The 17,088-nt window shown below is 38.6% G+C and overlaps 1 protein-coding gene across 1 annotated transcript; it reads left to right on the forward strand.

Annotated features, from left to right (window-relative positions):
- The first annotated feature begins 2,519 nt into the window (after nt 1-2,519).
- Nucleotides 2,520-14,701, forward strand: ACTR10 (actin related protein 10). The gene is made up of 13 exons (XM_072427842.1): nt 2,520-2,671; nt 4,952-5,024; nt 5,828-5,910; nt 7,164-7,272; nt 7,870-7,977; nt 8,562-8,629; nt 9,601-9,680; nt 9,764-9,799; nt 10,184-10,263; nt 10,350-10,423; nt 11,331-11,412; nt 11,986-12,187; nt 13,176-14,701. Exons 1-13 carry the CDS (start codon nt 2,595-2,597, stop codon nt 13,355-13,357), a joined length of 1,254 nt encoding a protein of 417 aa, XP_072283943.1. The 5' UTR covers nt 2,520-2,594; the 3' UTR covers nt 13,358-14,701.
- Nucleotides 14,702-17,088: the final 2,387 nt, after the last annotated feature.

The raw sequence follows: 17,088 nt of genomic DNA on the forward strand, positions 1-17,088 counted from the left end.
CACAGCTACTGCCTGGTAGCGATTTGTAATGGTAGAATCGTAATATCAAAAGTTATGTCTATTTTGATTTGGTGTGTGATCACTATAGTGAAAAGCAATTAAGACAATTAAAAAAGTGGAGGTAATTTAGAAAGAATGGGGTTACAGCTCTCATGTTCGCAACCAAGAGCCATTTATACATATCCTTCATAAATGGTCTGGGATAAAATGTTCATGTATCAGATCAGAGATTGATTGCTTGGAAAAGAAATTTGATGCAGCTGATATCTTAAGTCCTTCTGAGGAAGCCTACAGTGAAATGCGTCAAGGACAAAAAATTGGAAGATATAGGAATGCTGATGTAAAAATTTTTTTTATATGTGATGTATATTGCAATTATTGATATGAATGTACAAGAGCTCTATGTATGTTTTTAAGACTGAATACAATAAATTTGATGAACAACTTTTATTATTGTTGCATTAATTATTGTTAAGGCACCTGAAAAATCCCCACAACATAGAACACTGTAAATGCACCTAAACAGACAACAAATGGAAAATGTAGTGTTTCCCCCTATATTCATTCATAATAAAGGACAGCACAGCATCCAAACGCATATAACATGCTTTGCAGCAATAAAACACAAGAGAAAAGTGTAAATGGACCCTTAGAGAAATATAGGGACTGCTGTTACAGATATTTAATCTGAAGTTCTTTGATTAGCCATCAGTGCATGTTCAATTCGGTCTTCTATTTTAGTGTTTCCCAATCTTTGTAACATGGGGGATCCCTTAAAATAACTTTCAGGTCTTCAGAGAACCCTTCTATAATTACTATATCCACAGCTCACAGTACATTAGTGCGGTGGTCAGTGGGAAGAATGTCACCTTTACAGCCATTGCTATTGCTTAAGGAGCCCCTAACAATCTCTGGAGGAACCCTATGGTTCCACGGACCCCTAGTTAAAAAAACACTGCACTATAGGCTTCAATGGGGCTGGTAGATAAATGGCAGACATTTTTTTTTTCCACAGGGAAAACAAGGAATCTTCTTTGCAGCTGCTCAAGGCGGTGGCTATTTACAAATGGTAGAACATTTAACAACATTTGTTTTTAGCAAATTTGTACAGAGGATTCAATTTGGCTTTAAAAAAAGTAATTCAGTCCTGTGAAAGACTAGCTCCTGTCCATGGGCTCTGGGCTTGTGTAGATGGCATCAGTTCAAGATGCTTTGAAGTCTATTCAGAATTCATTTCATGGTACATCTGATTTTCAGTTGACCTGGTTCTAGATTCTACATTCCAATAGACTTTGTTGCAATGATTTTCCAGTCTCTTTGGCACTTGGCAATTCTTGGAGTGTCTGATACTTGGGCTCCCCCACCTCACATCATGGCTCCTTCTTTCCAAACCTATGGCATTGTATAACACAGCAATAAGGACCCCTATTTAATGTACAGCGCTGCGTAATATGTTGGCGCTATATAAATCCTGTTTAATAATAATAATAATAAAAAGGAGGTCGCAGTAAGAAACCACAGCATGTAGCAGGGGACCAAGGTATCTGACACTCCTGGAAGTTTAACCAAAAATGTTATGGCTGAATGGATGGAAGATAGCAGACATGAAAGAGGGGAGTGAAACTCTTTTATTGCATTATGTTTCTTTGGACTGGCAGGCCTTTCCTTAATTATTGTTGAAAGTAAGCAGTTGTACTGAGGCTCTCTGGGCTCTATTTATAAAGCAGTGAATCTGACATTCCCTCAAACGTTCCCTGGTGGAAATCAATGACTGCCATTGAAACACATGGACCTAGATTCCCACTGGGGAATGTTTGAGAGAATGTCTGATTCCCTGCTTTATAAATTATCTAGATTCCCACTGGGGAATGTTTGAGAGAATGTCTGATTCCCTGCTTTATAAATATACCTCTATCTGTCACCAATTAAAACCTCTTCAGCTTGGACTGGTGTCATATGATTTAGACATCTGTTGCTTCTCTTTGTGACCCCCATTGGGAAGATTTTTCCTTCACTACCTGACCTGTGAGGGTTTTTGTGTCATCACTGACAGCAACAATAATTTAAAAAAATAGAGAATTTAGTATAAAAATATTTAAAGGATTCAGAAACATCAAAACCTCTGTTAGCCTATTATTGCACACATTTTCTTTTTTTTTTAGTTTCTACTTGGGTGGCAATGTTGTCAATTGGAAAGGAAGTTAGGGGAAATCTCCCTCTGGCTAAGGTTGTAATTTGGCTGAGGTTGGAATTTCACTACTAACAGGAAACACACAAGTCTCCATTCTATTTTTAACTACAAGTCCCAGTGTGCTTATCTGTCTGGAAAAGAAGGGCCTTAGCATGACACTAAAATAACACCTGCATAGAAATATTACCTGACTATAATAAAGTCACCTCTCTACACGGTCTATTGTTTGAAAATATTTACATGTTTAAAAATATTAAATACGTTTAATTTTAAATACAATTCACGCGTACGATAGGCGAATTTCAGTCAGGCAGTTCGGAGGCCAGCCGTTTCTTTGGAAGGACCTTCGTGTTTCTCCGGATCCTCCCTGTCAGAGTGTAGCTTTGGGCTGGTCTGGGAGAAGATGCCGCTGTACGAGGGGCTGGGCAGTGGCGGAGAGAAGACCGCGGTGGTCATAGACCTGGGAGAGGCGTTTACTAAGTGAGTGTGAGGGGGAAATTAAAGTCCAGGGCCTGACAGATAGATGATACAAAGGAACCTATCATTGGGGTGTCTGGGGTCTGCAGGGTGGGAATATATAGGGACCTATTATTGGGGTACATGGGACTTGCAAGATGGGGATACATAAGATTTAATTTTGGGGTGTATTGACTCTGCAAGGTGGGGATACATAGGGACCTAATATTGGGCTACATGGGGTCTAATATTAGGAAGCATAGAACCTGCAAAGTAGTGATACATAGGGACCTATTATTGGGGTACATGGTGTTTAATATTGGGGTGCATTGACCCAGCAGGGTGGGAAAACATAGGGACCTTTTATTGGGGTATACGGGACTTGCAAGGTAGGTATACATGAATTCTGTCATTGGGGTACATAAGGTTTACTATTGGGGTGCATTGACCCTACAAGGTGGGGTTACATAGGGACCTAATATTGGGGTACATGGGGTCTGCAGGGTGGGAATATATAGGGACCTATTATTGGGGTACATGGGACCTGAGATGGGAATACATAAGATTTAATATTGGGGTGCATTGACCCTGCAAGGTGGGGATACATTGAAACTTTTCATTGGGGTATATGGGGTTTGCAAGGCAGATATGCATGGTCTGTCATTGGGGTATATGGGACATAGAAGATGGGATTTATATAGGGTCTAATATTGGGGTACATGGGGTCTACAGGTTGGGAATACATAGGGAGCTATCATTGGGGTACATAGGGACCTATTTTTTGGATACATAGCGTCTGAAGGATGGGGATACATAGGGTTTTAGAGGGGCGTGGAACTTGCAAGGTGCAGATACACAGCAATCTAATATTGGGGTTTATGAGAACTGCAAGGTGGGGATACATAAGATTTATTATTGGGGTGCTTTGACCCTGCAAGTTTGGGATAGATAGGGACCCATCATTGGGGTTTTTGGGACCTGCAAGATGGGGTTACATAAGATCTAAAATTGAGAGGAGCATGGAACCTACAAGGTGCATATATCTCTCATTGAGATATATGGGACATGTCATTGGAGTACATGGAGTGTTCTAGCTGGAAAATCATAAATTGGATAAGATAAGCTGGAAATACATGGGACCGGTCATAATTTTAAATGCCACAGACCATTAATATGAATTTTTTTAAAAAGATAAATACATTTGTAAAATAATGATCTTCTTAATGGTGCCTGACAAGGACTGTGCAGGCTCTGATTCATTGATCAGTTCACGGTTAAGTGAAGAATTACTCTTGTTACTATCTTTGGTATTTCTAAAGAAATACTAAATATTAATTTGCTTTTTTTTACTCATTATGGGTTTATTTCATTCTAATCTAAGACCAAAAAAGAAATGATAGTTATCAAAGTCAAACTATTTGATGCGATTAAATATAACAGTTAAGGTCATACTTACATAAAAGAGCATCTGAGAAAAAAATAAATAAAATAAAACAATCGGATGAGAATCGGTATTTGCGGAGCGGGTAAATGTTGTATTGGTGGAAACAATACTGAAGCGTACAGTTTGGCAATGGTTGCCACATACAACTTAAGACTACACTGACGTTGCACTGCGCCTCTCTTGTTTCTCTGTCTCTAGTACAGTTTGTGAATTTAGGGCAATATAAAGGCAAAGTTGTCATTTAGAATATTTTTGTTTTATTTTAAATAAAACACAAACATTGGAAATAATGTCCAAATTTTTCTGTGGACCACCAAAATTTTCTCATGGACCACTGGTTGGCGACGGCTGGCTTAGAAGCTGATATACCTTCCTATAATGCCTGAACATAAGTAAATGTGCCCTGTGTAGGCTCCAGCACCACACTAGACATACCCATACAGGTCTGATCATTCCATTATATTATTTTTCAAAATAAACACAACCAATTTCTGCTGCTTGCTTAGTATGCTGGTATTGGTATGTTGCTAAAGTTCAATAAAATTCTGCTTTAGCAGGTAAAATTATGTAAAGTACAGTATTTGAATTTTCCTGAAATTTGCTGGGTGAATGTCCAGGGCTTGGGGAAGGCAGGCTTTGTCTCTAAAGGCTGTTCATTGCTTGCAGTGTAACCAGATCTCATTATGGACTAAAGTGTCCCTAGAGTTATAAAGCAGGTCAATGTAGTGTGCACAGGTAACGCCTGTGCTGAAGCAAACTTCCTCAGTAGATTGTTAAGATATTTTTTAGCATTATAGAATTTTTATAGTTCTAGGTCCACATAAGTGGAGAATTTCATCTAAGATCATTTCTTTTTTTAGATGTGGATTTGCTGGTGAAACCGGACCAAGATGCATAATTCGGAGCGAAATCCGAAAACCTGGCCTTGCAAAGGTAATCGAAGGAGATCAGCCAGAAACAGACTACCCGCTCTATGGCTTTTAATAATTTCAGTGTTTTCCCTGGTCATTTTTTCAAGCTGAGTTGGAAGAAGCTGTAGGCAAGGGGTCAAAAAGTGACTGGGGAAACACATGACGAATTTAGTGTTACAGTTGTTGTTGTCATAAAAATCCAGTAACCCCTATAATTATGTCAGCTTTCTACCGCCCCATATACTTTGTTCCAACTTAATAATCCCCATCCCCTTAGTAGGTCACATTTTTCTGTTGTCCTTGTAATATACCCCAACTGACCAGTGCCCTGTTTTGAACACACTTTTCAGCAACCACCCAAAAACGGCCATGTGACTACTGAAAAATTGCCGGGTAGTGCGCCCAGCTAAAAGGGGCTGGGGAGTAAACTAAATATGTCATTGGCATTTATTTTTGGTTACACTGAGGTCACATATTTAAAATGCTAGTTAATACCTTGTTACCTGTCACACTAACTTTTATTTTTTTGGTTTTGCAATGTTCCCTGTCATTACTCTGATGTCATTCGTTATATGCTTGTTCTTTGTGAGCAACTCCAAATTATTGAAGGCAGAGATGTCCAGTTAATCAGTAAACTTGCAGGAGAATGTCAGCAAAATTTTGCATGTAGAAATAAATTACCAAAAATGATTGAACTAGTTTTTCAATCTTGATAAAATATTGTGTAGGAGAGGAGCGTCATCAATGGAGTATTGCAACAAGCTCAGGCTTCTTTCATTACAGATGATTCCTGGTTGCCAAAAAAATCTCTTTTGTATATTACAGCCGATCAAAGTTGTCCAGTACAATATTAACACAGAAGAACTGTATTCCTATCTCATAGAATTCATCCACATGTTGTATTTCAGGTAAGGGGTTTCTTATTTTGTATCTGTTTAATGTTTTTGATTACTTGTATGATCTGGACGTTTCCTGATTCCAGGTTGGAGCACATGGTCCATATGGTGTCATATAGAATCCGTTTGTGACTATGTGACACCATCACTGATAAAGGCAATGAAAGTATGACAGGGTCTGGAATAGGCTTTTCATCTGGTTTTTGTCTGATGGTAACTGTTTGTCAGTGAATTTTCATTTTAGGTAAATGTGCAGTTAAAGCAGAGTTTCAGGCAGGTATAAAACACAATAATGCAGCTCTGTAATCATTAATCTAATATTATTATTATTTATAATAATGAATCTATAATTGGCTTTATTGCTGTCCCTACAGCAGAGCTTATATTGTAAGAGGGAGTTGCAGCAAACTTCACCGGGACAGAAGGGCTCATTTGTTAGCAAGAAACATTCTGATAGAATGAGAGAAGGTTACAAAGAGTCTGCTGCTTCCCCTTTAACTTTCAAGTCACAGGTTTGGCTGCAGGAAAAAGGCCTGTGAGTGTTGCTCAACTGAATGTGAGTAAAATCAGGTGTCCTTCCCAGCCAGATAGGACTGTGCTGTATGGCAGAGCTGTGTAAATAACAAGGATTGAATATATTTCCTCTGTTTTATGTAGTTGTTTGCCATACGTTAAATTGAACCTGTCCTTTTGTCAAAACATTGATGAATAGGCAGGACATTTTTTGAAGAAGGGACACCATCTGTTCCTTAAACTTGCTTTGTCTAGTTATCTTTCATGTTACAGATATTTAATAAGGATTGGCTTGGCTGCAATGACAACTCCTATGCGGTAACCCGGGGGTATGCTGGGATACCCAGCAATGTACACTGAACTGCAGAAAAATATTATGAGCAGGCAGGTAAGTATGTTCTTTTTTGCAGAAGGGACATCACCAATCCTTTCTACATTAAAAATCCTGCCAGCTTGCAATTATTCATTGAGGAACTAGCTTAAAGTAGGCTTAAGTATGTAACACTAATTCATGGGGGTAAAAAAGTAAAAAGAAGACCAGCGTATGATTGAGTACAGCGGTTAAACCCTCTCATGTTTTAGACCCCTTTATACATGAAGGTCAATGTAATGGAATCATCATATTAGAATGTGGTGCATACAACATGTTACACCACATGTAAGGGTAATATGTTGTTAAATTGTTGTGTTCTTTGTGCTTTTGTTACCTGTTTTCTTTGTTTGCACTTACTCACTCCTGCTTTATTTTCTAGGCATCTTCTGGTGAACCCTCGGGACCGTCGTGTTGTGATAATAGAATCCGTGCTTTCTCCCTCTCATTTTAGGGAAACCCTCACCCGGGTCCTCTTCAAATACTTTGAGGTAGTAAAACTTTAATGCAGCAGGCACAAATGTATTATTATTATTACACAGTATTTATATAGTGCTGACATATTATGCAGCGCTTTACAAAGTCCATAGTCATGTCACTATCTGTCCCTCAAAGGGGCTCACAATCCCTACCTTAATCATATGTTAAAGTCTTTATGTATGTTAGTCTCTAATACAGTCACTTTATTGCATATTGTAGAGTACATAGACTTGTTCGTACTAGTCCTAGTCAGTGAAGCTTAAAGCATGGTGGCCCTAACACAGCCATACAGATATACAAATTAAAACCTACTATATTAGCAGCAGTTGAATTATTAGGAGAGACCAATTGAAGCTCCTACTAGAACCACAAGGGAATAACATGAATACAATTTTGTATGCAAAATGGTTAATTGGAATTAACCCCATAATTCCTGGATTTCAATAGAAGAATGCTTTAGTCATCAATCTGCACCCCAACTCTTTTATAGTAGCATTCAGTAATTTTCAAGTCATCAGATGATCTAATAAAAAACAAGCCTTCAAATTCACTTATAATGGATTGCAGGTTAAATCAGGTAAGAAAGTTCTTGATTTTTGTCTTTACAGGTCCCCTCTGTGCTGTTTGCTCCAGGTCACTTGATGTCTCTTCTGACACTTGGCATCAACTCTGCCATGGTGCTGGATTGTGGATATGCAGAAAGCCTAGTCCTACCTGTATCCTTTTCTATTATAGTTTTATTTATAGGGATAAGGTGACATTCATATATAACTATTGTATTATTATAAGTTGGCATTGTATCCAATGCTTTGTTGAGTTTAGAAAGTTCTGTTACTGTGGTTTATAAACCAGGAATTTTCCCCTTGCTTCCTGTTGTGTCATTGGGACAGGAAATGAGATAGAATAATAAATAATTACATAGAGCAATAAAAACCTAACCAACATTTTTAGTATTTTCAGTTTCAGCTAAAATTCACAAATAGTTTTTGCTAGAATTCAACCTGAAATACTTGTGTCTGCTTTCAGTCAGAGATTAAAGATGGTACTTTCCGTCTTGATGGGGACGTCAAGCCAAACACTTTTGCAGTTGGGACTAAATAGAACCCCATTTCTTGGATTTACTATTAACTAAAACTCTGTTAGAGATGTTTTCCATCACTTCTAATTCCAATAACAGTGGTTCGCTAGATAGGGAGTAGGAAAAATCTGTGGCAAAGACAGCAATAAAAATCCTACAGTGGAATCATATAAAGGCTCTTCTATTCCGATCCGTTATTATTACCATCTTAACTTGTACCAGGTATATGAAGGCATTCCTATCCTAAGTTGCTGGGGGGCACTTCCTCTGGGTGGAAAAGCCATTCACAAGTACGTGTTTAATCACTGTGGTGTTACATTTTTATTTCAGGTTTTTTTATGTGAAAGGGAAGGGGGAAATCTCTGAATACTATAATTTTTACATGAATAATGGTATAAGTGTTTGTCTGATAAACACTACATTGCACCTCTGTATTTAGCATGTCCCACTTCAAACATCAAACCTTTGCATCATTTCCATCCCAAATGAAAAAAATGGAGTATTATTCCTTGTTGAAATATTATGGATGCCTTGTTCTCCAGTGATCGGTATTGCATCCAGTGTATTACAGCTGTTTCAGGCTTATAAGTCAACTTTAGAACAGTATATTTAGACCATGATTTTTATGAATAGTGTTCGAGAGAGCAATAGGATTCACAAGGATCCAAACAATGGAATGTAAATACCGTTAGCATCAAGAAAGTAATGCTGGACATTACAGTATTACTTATCAAGGGCTGTTTAGTTCCCTTTAACTCCATTTGCCATAACCTGATAAACTTCTGTGGTGAAGTAAAAAGTCACATGAGATAAAAAGCATCTTTAGCAGATGTTATTAACGGAGATCCATGTAAGGATACCTGGATATACATCTGTGAGCAGACATAATTTAATTATGTAAATCCAAACTTCCTGTAATTTAAGCACTTTAAAATGTGATTTATGTATAATGACTGTGGCATTGGTGTCCATATAAGATGGGGTAATGTTTTGGGCCCACTTCAAGAACATGGTATCTTTGGAAGGTGATAAGAGGGAATAGAGTGGGCATCTTTGTGTGAAATAGTAAATTTGTATTGGTTACATGTCAGATAAAGGTCAGGGCCCTGTGTGATTTTATACAAGCTAGTTATTTCAGATACTGTACAGTTTGTGTCTACAGACACAAAACAGACCAGGGCATTAAAAATTTTGAAATTTTATCCATCTGTTTCTTTGCTTATTGTATATCTAAAGCCATAACATGTTTTATTTTGTATAGGGAGCTGGAAACACAATTGTTGGAGCAATGTACAGTAGACACAGGCACAGCCAAGGATCAGAGCCTCCCATCTGTAATGAGTAAGACGTTTTCTAATTTATAGGAGAACTCCTCTGTTATGATAAACCTATATTCCTATTGACTTTATGTTTCATGTTTGCAGGCAGCATACCAGAAGAAATAGTGGAAGACATTAAAGGTATTGTTTGTAAACCAAAATCTTTAGATTAAACGGAACTATTTTGTTTGGTTGGGGCTTCCACGTTTTAAAACAGATGAGTATCAAATACCCAAATCCACTGGCTCTTCCCTGGAATCAGAATATTCCTCTCCCCTCCTGCAACATATACAGCCTTGTTCTCTAGTTATGTTTGGACACAAGTTCTTTTTTTTACTTATTACCATGCTGGGTTGAATCGCTTGTCTTTCACTGCCTCCATGTACACTACCAAACATAAACTCAGAACTAGTAAGGATTACAGAATAAAACACTGATGATGTCTCACCAATTTTAGATTGCAGGATATTACATCAATGTAGACTTCTACAATTCTAATACCATCTATTTTTTTTTTGTTTTCAGTTCGTGTTTGCTTTGTAAGTGACCTGCAGAGAGGACTTAAGATCCAGGCTGCCAAGTTTAACATTGATGGCAGTTCAGAGGTAAGAATTACACTGTGTGCTATTTATTCATGATAAAGTGTAAGTGTCAGTGTTCATTCCTGATGGCTGGTTTGGATGTTTTTCAGCGCCCTGCTCCACCCCCTGATGTTGATTATCCACTAGATGGACAAAAGATTTTGCATGTCAAGGGAGCAATCAGGTTCGGCTTGTTTTGTTTACCATAGTTGAATCTCTGCTCATCTTTTTTAATGCGGACCTTGGTCTTATCTAATGTTTCCCCCCTCCTACCTAAAGTACCTGTGGGCTTTAACAGTTGATTTTGATTGTCCTATATTCTTCTAAATCTGGCAAAGAAGTGGATAATAATATCCTCATCTAGGCTCTCTGGGAAGAAATTGAGGTTTGAATAAGGCAGACCCTGTAATCAAGGTGGAAGGTCTGTAATAAGTTTATTACATGAATTGCGTATGCGTGAGATCGACATCTCTTCACATGGGTGGAAAAGATGCCCCTTCTGTGCATGCCCGAGATTAGGGCATGCCCAGAAGGAGCAGCCAGAGCCTCCCGGGATGCATGACCTAGGTCATTGCAAGAATTTTTTTTTTTCTCATAGTGGAATTTGACTGCAGTGGGTGGGGGACTTTCAAAAAAAAGTGGAAGATCTACTTTAAATAGAGTAAGGAAAGCCTTGAACCCAAGTCATTTTTTTAATTGCTACTATAAATATTTCTCTCCACTTTTCTATATTCAGAATAGTTCTGGTGTGCAGTGTTACAGTTATAATACCTACATTAAGATCTTTCAAATCCCCTTTGGTCTAGAGTCCAACTCAATTTTCTTGCATAGTTGGTGGAAATTCTACCACTGTTTTTCACATTATTGATATATAACAATCATACATCTTTTTTATGTTTGATATTTTGTAATAATGTTATAAAAAAGTGTGGTTCTCACTCTGCTCCCTAGGGAGCCTGGGCTCTGTTCCCAGCCAAGGGTGGATAAACAAAGTTTTTGCTGGACATATGTATTCTGTAAGCAAAACCAACATTCTTTTTATGTATTGATGTGTTTAGAGGTGTGTGAATATTCTCTGTTACCTTTCATAGGGATTCTGTTGTGGAGCTTCTTTTCGAGCAGGATAATGAGGAGAAGTCTGTTGCCACATTGATCTTAGATTCACTTGTGCAGGTAACATAACAGATTACATTTTTATATATGGTTTGTTTTAGTGATGCAATCACAAACCCCCACAACTGAGCAAAAGTCATGTCATGTCTTACCTTTCGAATGTATAGAACCCTTTAAAAGACAACCAGCACAGGGCAGCATGGTGACTCAGTGGTTAGCTCCCTGGCCTTTGCAGCACTGGGTCCCAGGTTTGAATCTTAGCCAGGGCACTATCTGCATGGAGTTTGCAGGTTCTCCCCGTGTTGCGTGGGCTTCCTCCCACATTCTAAAAACTTGCAGTTAGGTTATTTGGCTTCCCCCTAAAATTGACTTGTGGATCACCAGGATGGGTTTCAGTTCAATCCATAATATTTAAAGGCGGGCTCTGCTTCTGTGTATTTCTTCCTATAATACAGATGAACCATCTCATTTATACTTGGGAATTATGGAAAATACAGTCCAGTAACTTCACTTGGTCATTCACTGACTGTTTTTTTTTTTTCACTGTTTACCTGTCACATTGCAATTTTTTGAACTCTTTGCTGGACCCTTCTCATTTACTATTGATATATATTTCTTTTCTCTGTTCAACAGTGTCCAATAGACACCAGGAAACAACTGGCCGAAAACATTGTGGTTATTGGTGGCACGGCCATGCTGCCAGGATTTCTTCACCGGGTAATGGCAGAAATTCGTTACTTGGTGGAAAAACCAAAATATAAGGAAATTCTGGCATCCAAGACCTTTAAAATTCACACTCCTCCTGCAAAACCAAACTGTGTGTCCTGGCTTGGAGGTAATGCAGACTGAATAGTGTCTACACTGAATGGTAACACAAAAAGTGAATATGTTTGAGTTGTCTAAAGAGGGGAGGGGAATTTTTCCAATTGGAAAACCTGAAACACAACTATCTAGCAGGAGATGTCACCTTGGGTTGCAGCGATTTCCTACTTTATGCTATTAAAAAAAAAAAATACAAGAAGTACTAGATGTTTTACCTTGCAGCCAGCAGTAAAGAAGGAGATTATGGAAAGTGTATTTACTGCTGGAGAAAAGGGGGAGTTTAAGCTAAAGTTAAATTTGCTTTTATTTTGCCTTCTGTTGTCCCTTTCCCCATCCGTATACTGTTTGTAGAGGAAAAGTATAGATTATGCTGAATGACCTCCACCCAGAATATTAGGAAGGCTCCATGTGACCTCTGTAACTTTTAACACTCTTCAGGAGAAGCTCTGTGAATATTCAGTAATTTTTTCTGTACAACAGGGCAACATGTACAGCTGTGCAAGATTAAATTTAAAACTGGAGTTCAGCTTTAAGTGAACCATTAATTTTGTCAATAGAGATTAAAGAAAAGGGACACTTTATTCTACTAATATCAGTGTTAAACCTAGTTTTTTTTCTAGGCTGGGTGGGAAGAAGTTCTAGGCTGGGTGGGAAGAAGTTCTAGGCTGGGTGGGAAGAAGTTCTAGGCGGGTTGCAGCCCCTGTATTGTGGCCCAACTCTTCAGTAACAACCCAAAAGCAGCTAGGTGGTTACTGAAAAGTGACGGTTGCTGCACCCAGCTAAAAAGGCTGGGGAGAACACTGAATATATTCAATCTGAATGTAGCAGAGTATTCCTTATGATGTATCTAGCTGCACCATTTCTGGCCATTGGGTTAGGGAGCAAGCACACATGTTTCAGGTAATTGTTTATACAATACATTGTGTATTATGATAGCACTATCACAGTCATATCAAATAAGCTATTTCATGCATTTTTTTTCTTTTGTCCTTTTTATTTAGGAGCAATATTCGGGGCTTTACAAGACATCCTCGGCAGTCGTTCTGTATCTAAGGAATATTATAACCAGACCGGCCGTATACCCGATTGGTGCTGTTTAAACAACCCTCCTCTTGAAATTATGTATGATGTTGGAAAGTCGGCACCCCCATTGATGAAAAGAGCCTTTTCCACTGAGAAATGATGTTACCACTATGGAAACGATATTGTATTTAAAGCTTGCCTTGTTCAAAGACTATTCATATGCTGAGAAGAAACACTATTGTACCCTTCGCAGCTAGGGAGACTGTGGTTTTGTATTAACTATTTACCTAGTGACACAGGGATTTAGTTGTGTTACAGTAATAATCTACCTAACTGCACCAGGTATTTAAGACACAAATGGATATTACTTTGGTCACTATATAAATAATTCATTCAGATGGTGAGTAGCTGTACATTTTACATCCCTGGAATTACCATGAACAAACCTGAATCTCTTGTTACATTTACCACAAGTCAAGCAGTGTAGTATTTAAAGACATTCATGGTAACCAGAGTACAGAACTGTCCCTCCAGTAGCTATACATTAAGGCCTGTTCCATGGGAGCTTCAACTTGTGCATACAACAGTGCGTACAATAAGCATTTACAGGGCTTTCAGCAAGCTTTGTTGACAATTCTAAAGCACCATTTACCTCCAGTTTAAGAATTTTAAGCCCAGAATCTATTAGGAATGCTGGATGTCACTTTAAACAAGCTGCTAGCAGGCTTCTGTAAGCTTCAGCACAACATGAAGTTTGTGAAATGCCAGCTAGCAGCGAGTTTAAAGAGACAGCCAGCACTCCCATTAAGGTCTGTGTTTAACATTCCAAACTGGACTTCAATGAAGCTTTTAAAATTGTTAACAGATTTTGCAGAAAGCAATGATGCTTGCCGTTAACACCTCTGATTGGTGTGAACAGAAGCCATGAGAGCAAAGTAGCAGACACTGCATTGCACGTTACCTGTGTGCTGCAATTGCTATTGATTTTAAAAGCAGCGCCAGCTATGCAAGCACACTCAATCAAAATGAACCTAAGTAATGTGGCATGTTGTATATCTGTATTACATGATTTTATTATTCCTTTCACATAGAATAGGACTAGTTTATCAAAACAGTAGTAAAGTGTTGCTTGGAGCAAAATGCCTAAAAAACAAGCTACAGGATTTACTAACATGTGGCCCTAGAACGTGAAACTAGTGGCAAAATGATTAACTTTTACTAATGGCATCTTACCTAAACAATGTGCCATTGATCTCCAAATCTTGACATAGCATATGGTTTAAATATTACTTTGCTAGAGCAGACTTGGGGGCGTTTATATGAACCCTACCTTGGTTTTGGAAGCACTATAGGTTTGTATTTATTTTTGTTAAATTCCAGTAATCACAATCAAGTCTTTGCACTGTTTTCTTGTTTAACTTTTTTTAAACAATGTTGTTCCTGTAACACTGTATGTGCTTGCAAATGCTGGACAATAAACAGGCCTGTATGGCGTTGCCAACAATTTTGTGGGTGCTTGTGAAAAAAAAAACATTACAGCCTGCTACACTTCATAGGATCTTCTCTAAAAAAGGATGACTACAGTGTTTCTCAACCAGGATTTGGTGGTACCTTATGATTCCTCCAGAGGTAGCTAGGGGTTCCTTGAGCAATGAGAAACTTGCACCTCTTAGGTCAGTTTGTGACACCAGTGATCTGTAAGGGTGACATTGTTCCTAATGACCAGCAATGTAAGAGGCATTCTTCCCATAGACCACCAAACTAATATAATGTGAGCTGTGGATATAGTAATTATATCAGGAGTTATTTCAAAGCCCCCCTCCTGATAATTAAAAAGAAAAGAAAAGATGGTCTAATGCATCATTATGATATAAACACTATCCTCAGAGGTATAATAATCCTTCACTGTAAAGAGCTACAAACTGGTCACTCAACAACTCCCTGGCCACTTTTGTTTGTTACCGGAGCTCACATATTAATCAAACCAAGGACAGTTCTTTATGGTCCACATCAAAGGTGACATTCCTTGCAAGATCACATTTATCTTTATAATATTCTAATATCTCTTAGTTCTATTTTTGATAGCTTTGTTGGTTGTAGTGGGTTATTATTAGCGCTTGCTATTGTTGTCAACCACTTGTCCCGTCTCATGCTGGTTTCAGTGTGGATGAAGAAATTGGCACTGGGCAGTCACATCCTCTGGGGCCGGGAAATGGCATATTCAACTTCGGGAAAGATGTTGTTGGAATAGAGTCACCTGATGGATTTAAAACCTGCTGACATGCTATATAACAGTGGTGCCCAACCTTTTTTTTATCTGAAGGCCACTGTTGGCGTTGAGATAAAACTTGTGGGCCACAATGCAAACATTAAATATGTATTTAAACTAGAATATTAATTAAAAATTAAATTATATTGAAATGGTTTTAGTTACTGTAACATACATGCTTCAAACAAAAGTAATGACAAATCAAGAATTTCTGCACTCACAATTTGATGCACATTTTATTAATAAAAGATACAAACCTAAATCTATCATACAGTGCTGGCCAGTCATATATTGCTCCCTGCTCACCATTCCTGTACCAAAGAGCAGGAACTACACCATACAATGTGCCCTATCAGTTAGAGGGGGCCGCTAACCTTCCAGGGGGACATGTTTTTACTACTACATCTTCAGGTCCCTACATCTTCTGGTTCCTGGGAAATTGGGATTCAAAGAAGGTAAGTAGCTGGCTGTGTGTAACAGGGTAGCATGGTATGACAGGTATAGTTTTTCTGATCTTGTGATGATGCCACAGCTACAAGAGTCCCCCACTTATCCTACATTTTATTATACCTAAAGCCTAATATACCTTCAGCCTCCGTTTCAGGAGAAATTGGGTTTCAAACAACATAAGCAGACATTTATATGTGACAGGGGACCATGGTATGTTAGGAGTGATACAATTTTAGTGGGGGGTAGCCACAAATGTCCCCCCTATCCTACATTTTCCTTTCTCTATATTTAAAGAGAAATTGGGGTTCACAGAAGGTAAATGGCCAGCTATGTGTGACAGGGTAGCACGGTGCGGTAGGTATAGTGTTTTATATCTTGTAATGGCGCCATAGTGATGCAATTTTTAGGGGGAGTTACAGAGTCTTTTAATTGCAGTTACATTTCCCCCATGAAATTGGTGTAGAGAGTAAGGGGATAGCTATGTGACAGGGTAGCATGATATGATGGGTATAACATTTTAATGAGTAAGGAGCAGGATAAAAGGGGTTTCCTACTGGCTCCCACATTTTGAGTAGCCAACATCCCTCTGTTCAAGAGAAATTAGGGTCCACAGAAGGTACGTGGCCAGCTTTGTGTAACAGGCACTGCAGTGTCTGCAGATTCGACTCCAGTGAGTGGTACTAAGTGTCTCTGCATGAGAAAGGGGTAACCACACCACAACCTCACCGCCAGTCTGAACACAGCCTTGAAGTTTTGTGAACAGGCAAGTATGTATATAAGGCACCACAGCACAGAGCGAATAGACAGTACCCTAATGTTCATTGCCAGGAAAGTGGTCCTGGGGGTCCCTATTATGCAAGGTGGGCAGAGAGAAGCTGCAGCTAATTGCCAGGTCTATAGTACGCTCCCACTGTCATGGAGCTCACACTGAGCATGCTCAGAAAGCTCTCTCCTGAGAGCAGGATCTCATAGAGGAACATAGGAGATGGCGTAGCTCACATACTGCATATACAAATATATAGAGAGATACACTTTAATATGTGATATGTACACTACCAGTAGAGGGTGCTCTGCATCAGCTCATCCATTCAATATGCACATGGCAGGTGAACAGTCTCATTTTTTTTACTTTTTTATGTTTTAATATAAATTCCAGGCTCTCACAATAAACA

The sequence above is a fragment of the Pyxicephalus adspersus genome, chromosome 12 (genome assembly GCF_032062135.1).
Source record: "Pyxicephalus adspersus chromosome 12, UCB_Pads_2.0, whole genome shotgun sequence".
In the NCBI taxonomy this organism is placed as follows: Eukaryota; Metazoa; Chordata; class Amphibia; order Anura; family Pyxicephalidae; genus Pyxicephalus; species Pyxicephalus adspersus.

Coding starts and splice junctions, on each gene's coding strand:
- ACTR10 (XM_072427842.1), top strand. CDS start 2,595: ATGCCGCTGTACGAGGGGCTGGGCAGTGGCGGAGAGAAGACCGCGGTG. Junction 10,264..10,349: donor ACATTGATGGCAGTTCAGAG/GTAAGAATTACA, acceptor GATGTTTTTCAG/CGCCCTGCTCCACCCCCTGA. Junction 10,424..11,330: donor CATGTCAAGGGAGCAATCAG/GTTCGGCTTGTT, acceptor TACCTTTCATAG/GGATTCTGTTGTGGAGCTTC.